The 4,055-nt window shown below is 33.9% G+C and overlaps 1 protein-coding gene across 3 annotated transcripts; it reads right to left on the bottom strand.

Annotated features, from left to right (window-relative positions):
• Nucleotides 1-213: 213 nt before the first annotated feature.
• LOC141724621 (protein yippee-like) lies at nucleotides 214-3,550 on the bottom strand. 3 transcript variants are annotated; one of them, XM_074526832.1, is made up of 6 exons: nucleotides 3,384-3,550; nucleotides 3,093-3,213; nucleotides 1,278-1,321; nucleotides 824-932; nucleotides 628-683; nucleotides 214-535 (listed from the first exon to the last, which is right to left on the bottom strand). In XM_074526832.1, exons 2-6 carry the CDS (start codon nucleotides 3,186-3,188, stop codon nucleotides 454-456), a joined length of 387 nt encoding a protein of 128 aa, XP_074382933.1. In that variant the 5' UTR covers nucleotides 3,189-3,213; nucleotides 3,384-3,550; the 3' UTR covers nucleotides 214-453. The 3 variants fall into 3 exon arrangements, with proteins under 3 accessions (XP_074382933.1, XP_074382932.1, XP_074382934.1); XM_074526831.1 differs by having other exon boundaries at nucleotides 3,365-3,548; XM_074526833.1 differs by lacking the exon at nucleotides 3,384-3,550 and having other exon boundaries at nucleotides 3,065-3,204.
• Between the last annotated feature and the right edge of the window lie 505 nt (nucleotides 3,551-4,055).

Here is a 4,055-nt window from a genome sequence, read left to right as displayed (position 1 = left end):
CAGAAAAGTGATTGGCCAGTTTACTTGTCATTCATTATCTTGCGAACTCAAATATAAATTCGCCAAGACCAATTACAAGTTGTAAGTACAGTAGAAAAAGCAGTCTCCCTTCATATATCGGACAAGATGATCTTATTAATCAACTTTTGATTAAATTGATTCTTCATCATTAATTTGTAGTCAAAATATACACTGCATTTTCAGATGTAGCAATAATTTGAAAGCCTGGGAACAACATTCTAAGCCAGAAAACTTAACAAGAAACCCGAGTCATCTGCAAAACTGATGTTCAATTGCAGGTATGAACAAGAACAAGATATTAGAGAAGATTTACAAAGTCACATGTGTATACAAGAGAAGATATCAGAAAGGATTTACAGGTGGGTTCAGTTGGGTTCAGTTTCGTTTATACTAATTTGTCAAACCTAAATAGGGCAGGCAGACCAAGTTTTTTCATTCATCACCGTCGCTTCCAGCAACTTGAGCATCGGGAACTACTGGGTAGCCAGTTCCATCTGGACCCAACACCTTAAACCTGACTCGCTCAGATAGATACATTGATTTAACGTTATACATTTAAAACAAAATGGCCAGGTCCATAATCTATAGTTTATTAGTTTTACATACCTTTCAAGAATATATTTCCCCTCTTTATATTTTTGGCTCTTTTCATATGCAGATACCTACAAAAAGTTTATAAATTACAACAAATATTATTACCCTGTAGTTAGTAGAAGCAGAAACTTGGTTAATCAAAAATAAAATACAAAACGGAAAAATCCATTGTATGATATTTAAGAATTAATCAAATAAGGCTTCTTACGTATTTCCACCCAACAATTGAGCCACAAGTAACACAGAAAATGTCAAACACAATATGCATTCCAGTCATCATCATCCTTTGTTCTTTCTCTCCAACAGTAACATTTTCTCTGTGCAGATTCAAACACGCGGCATTCATTTAATTGTTCACTGTTAAGAACATAAAAATACAAGTTCCAAAGCTAACGTTATATACAAAAACAATATGGGTTGGGCATCGAGTTATGAAGGTGATACGCAAGGAGGAGCAGTTGTGGATGGCAGAACCGAACACAAAATAAGTGCCGAAAAAATGAAAAACACGGATGCAAGTATGCAGCAAATGCTTCCCATCTTGTTGAAACTAACAGACACTATTTAAAGAATAGAATATGCATATTCTTATAATATCCAGTTTCAAAATGATCTATGCCTTGCACTATTAACATACAACAAGAATAGCATAAATAACTTACACTTTATCAAAGAGATAAGCTTTACCATGCCTGCAGTGGAAGGACTGCAAAAATTGCAAAAAAATGGTTGGAAATATGTCTTTCAACTACAAATAAATGCACCCAATACGTAAAATATAGAAGCCTATCTACAGAATGAAACTAGCTTTCATATATTTGACTGAATTCAATCACATTAGGCAAATCATAACAAATTCAATAAAAGCCTGCAGTCTGTCTAAAATTAAAAAACATATATACTTCTACCACTCTAGTTTCAGTCATCAATCAACTTTTTCACTTGCACTTCTAACAACCTAGCAATGACGTTTTACCGACAACAAATCTAATAATTAAGTTTCCATTACATCGTCTGCGATTTTCTCCAGCAACTCCGATGGTATGTATTCACTTCATTCACTATCGAACATGTACTCAATGGCTCTTCAACACTCATGGAAAAATGTTCTCTCCCCTTTTTTATGTCAGGTATGCATAGTTTTTAATTAAATTATAAATACAAAAATAATGATGTAAAAGAGGGAGGACTCTATTAAGACTAAGCCAAAATGGGAAAAGGTAATCACCTTGAAGTTTGGAAAGGCAAGAAACTATTTGTTAGCCTATTACTCTATGCAATGATCAATATAGATAATAAGGTGAAAATTTAATTGCCCTGATTCAAGACTCCTACCACCTCCCATGACAAAGGTTGTGGGTTGGCTTCCTGTCATGGGTTGGTATCCTTACTCCCCTCACCATTTACTTTAAAACTAATGCCTCATATTCCTGTTCATTAATGTATTTATATAGAAGGTTCCCATCAGAACTGGAGGTTAAAATTCCAACTTTGTAATTCCTGTAAATTCTAACGTTTGATATGGCAAGCCAAGAGGATACTGGCCCTGCTTGGACCCTTTTATTTCATGTGCATTCTTCTGCACCTGGACCAAATAAAGTCAAGAGCATATTCAAATAACTTTTTGCAGAATTCCATGTACAACTGGAAAAAAAATTCTTTCATTTTATTCTGTGCATTGCGTGTACGGATGCACAGCAGGATGAGGAGGGAGCTCAAGTACTGTTTATACACCGCTAAACATGATAATTGCTAAACTTAATTTGCTTTGTGCGAAATATTAGTCAAGGACAGCGTTATAGATTTGGGTGATTAACAGTCACTTTTATCTTAACTTCTATGTCAAATAGTTGAACCATTTTTTACCCATTTTTTTTAAATCTAGTACATAGTTCAATCAACAATAAGTGAATACATACAATGCTTAGTTACTTGAAACTGTGACCTACATTAGGACTGAATTATCTTAAATGAAACATAAAAACTAACGCAGAGATAGGGCAAATGAAAGCCTTGCTTAAATTTCCAATTCCTGGAACTAGCAAATAGCTACGTACAGAAGAAATATGATGCATTTATCATAAGAGGAGAACAACACAATAATCTAATCATTACGAAAATCAATGACGGTATCACCATCAAGGAGCAAATATTGAGTTTTTAAAGAAAATGAATCGAGATATCAATAGGTGTACCTGTACTTATTAAACATGACATAACATAGAAACAAGTAACCGACGACATTGTTAAAACAAACCAATTTGAACAGCATTATTTAAGCACAAATGATGACCAAGACCAAACATATGTAAAGCAAAGTATGCAAACTCGAGTAGAAAACATCATAATCTTCTTGTGATAAAATCAAAAAACGCCACCTGCATTTGGCAGCAATTTAGAGTATCTCACAGCAAAATCATCCAAGAAATGCACAGAAAGTCATACATACATTGTTATTGGAGAAAGTAATAGAAGACCTTAGAGATAATATCATCAGAGACAGCCAAATGGGTTCTGCAATGCTTGCAAGAATAGATGTTCCCTTGAAGGGTCACCCTAAAAATCCTTCCCATTTCTCCCAATTAATTTTGTGATCACCTTTACAAAAAAACGAACATTTGGGTGTTAGCAAAACTTGAGAAAAAGAGACGCACAAAAACAATTGTAAATAGGGGATAATACAATGCAAGAAAGTTGTGAATGCAATTGGTGAGAAAAGATAAACAACATGGGAGATGGAGGATCATACCGGGTATAAACAAACCCACCTCTTTGTAATGATAATAGCAGAAGCACAAGTAGAGATGGGCAAACAAACACGACTTACAACAACAAAGTGGAGAAACCAAACACAAAATAAAGAAACGTCATGTCTCTTCTACCTTCTTAACCGACTTTTATTTTTATTTTTCTCTTCCTTTTTCGTTTTTGTATTTTACGCTACCGCTTTGCTCCCAAAACCAGCATCGCATTTCACTTTATTATATTAATTAATTAATTAATTAATTAATAGTAAAACACTCACGTCTATTTCTAGAACTTGGGACCTCGCGCTAGCGTGCAGGGGGTGTACAACCGCTTCCAACTGCTCACAACCGATCGCATTTTACGGATAATCGCGAAATGCGGGTTGGTTGTCGATTTAAATTTTAAAAACCGCTCATTCGCGGTTTGGATGCGGTTTTAAATTCTGAAAAATCGCAACCGCAATCGTAAATCGCAACATATATTTATAATAAAATATATTTTCAAAAATATAGTTGATATCATATAAATTAATAAGTATACACATTTATTAACTAATATTAGGTTAATGTTAGAACTTTGTTCATAAGATTCACAATCATTATAAGATATATAACCAAACAAATGGAAAATATAATCAACGTATAATTTTTTTATACTTTTTCTTTTTTCTTTTCTCTCGCCTCCATATTTTT

This window comes from Apium graveolens, chromosome 5 (genome assembly GCF_009905375.1).
Source record: "Apium graveolens cultivar Ventura chromosome 5, ASM990537v1, whole genome shotgun sequence".
In the NCBI taxonomy this organism is placed as follows: domain Eukaryota; kingdom Viridiplantae; phylum Streptophyta; class Magnoliopsida; order Apiales; family Apiaceae; genus Apium; species Apium graveolens.
The sequence above is the reverse complement of the archived record's forward strand: the minus strand, read 5'-3'. Positions and strand labels throughout refer to the sequence as shown.

Excerpts from the sequence above, each read along its gene's own strand:
- LOC141724621 (XM_074526832.1), bottom strand. The coding sequence starts at position 3,188 with ATGGGAAGGATTTTTAGGGTGACCCTTCAAGGGAACATCTATTCTTGC. Across the intron at positions 933-1,277 it reads GCTTATCTCTTTGATAAAGT|AGAAAATGTTACTGTTGGAG; the intron begins GTAAGTTATTTA and ends GAATCTGCACAG. Across the intron at positions 684-823 it reads CAATTGTTGGGTGGAAATAC|GTATCTGCATATGAAAAGAG; the intron begins GTAAGAAGCCTT and ends AACTTTTTGTAG.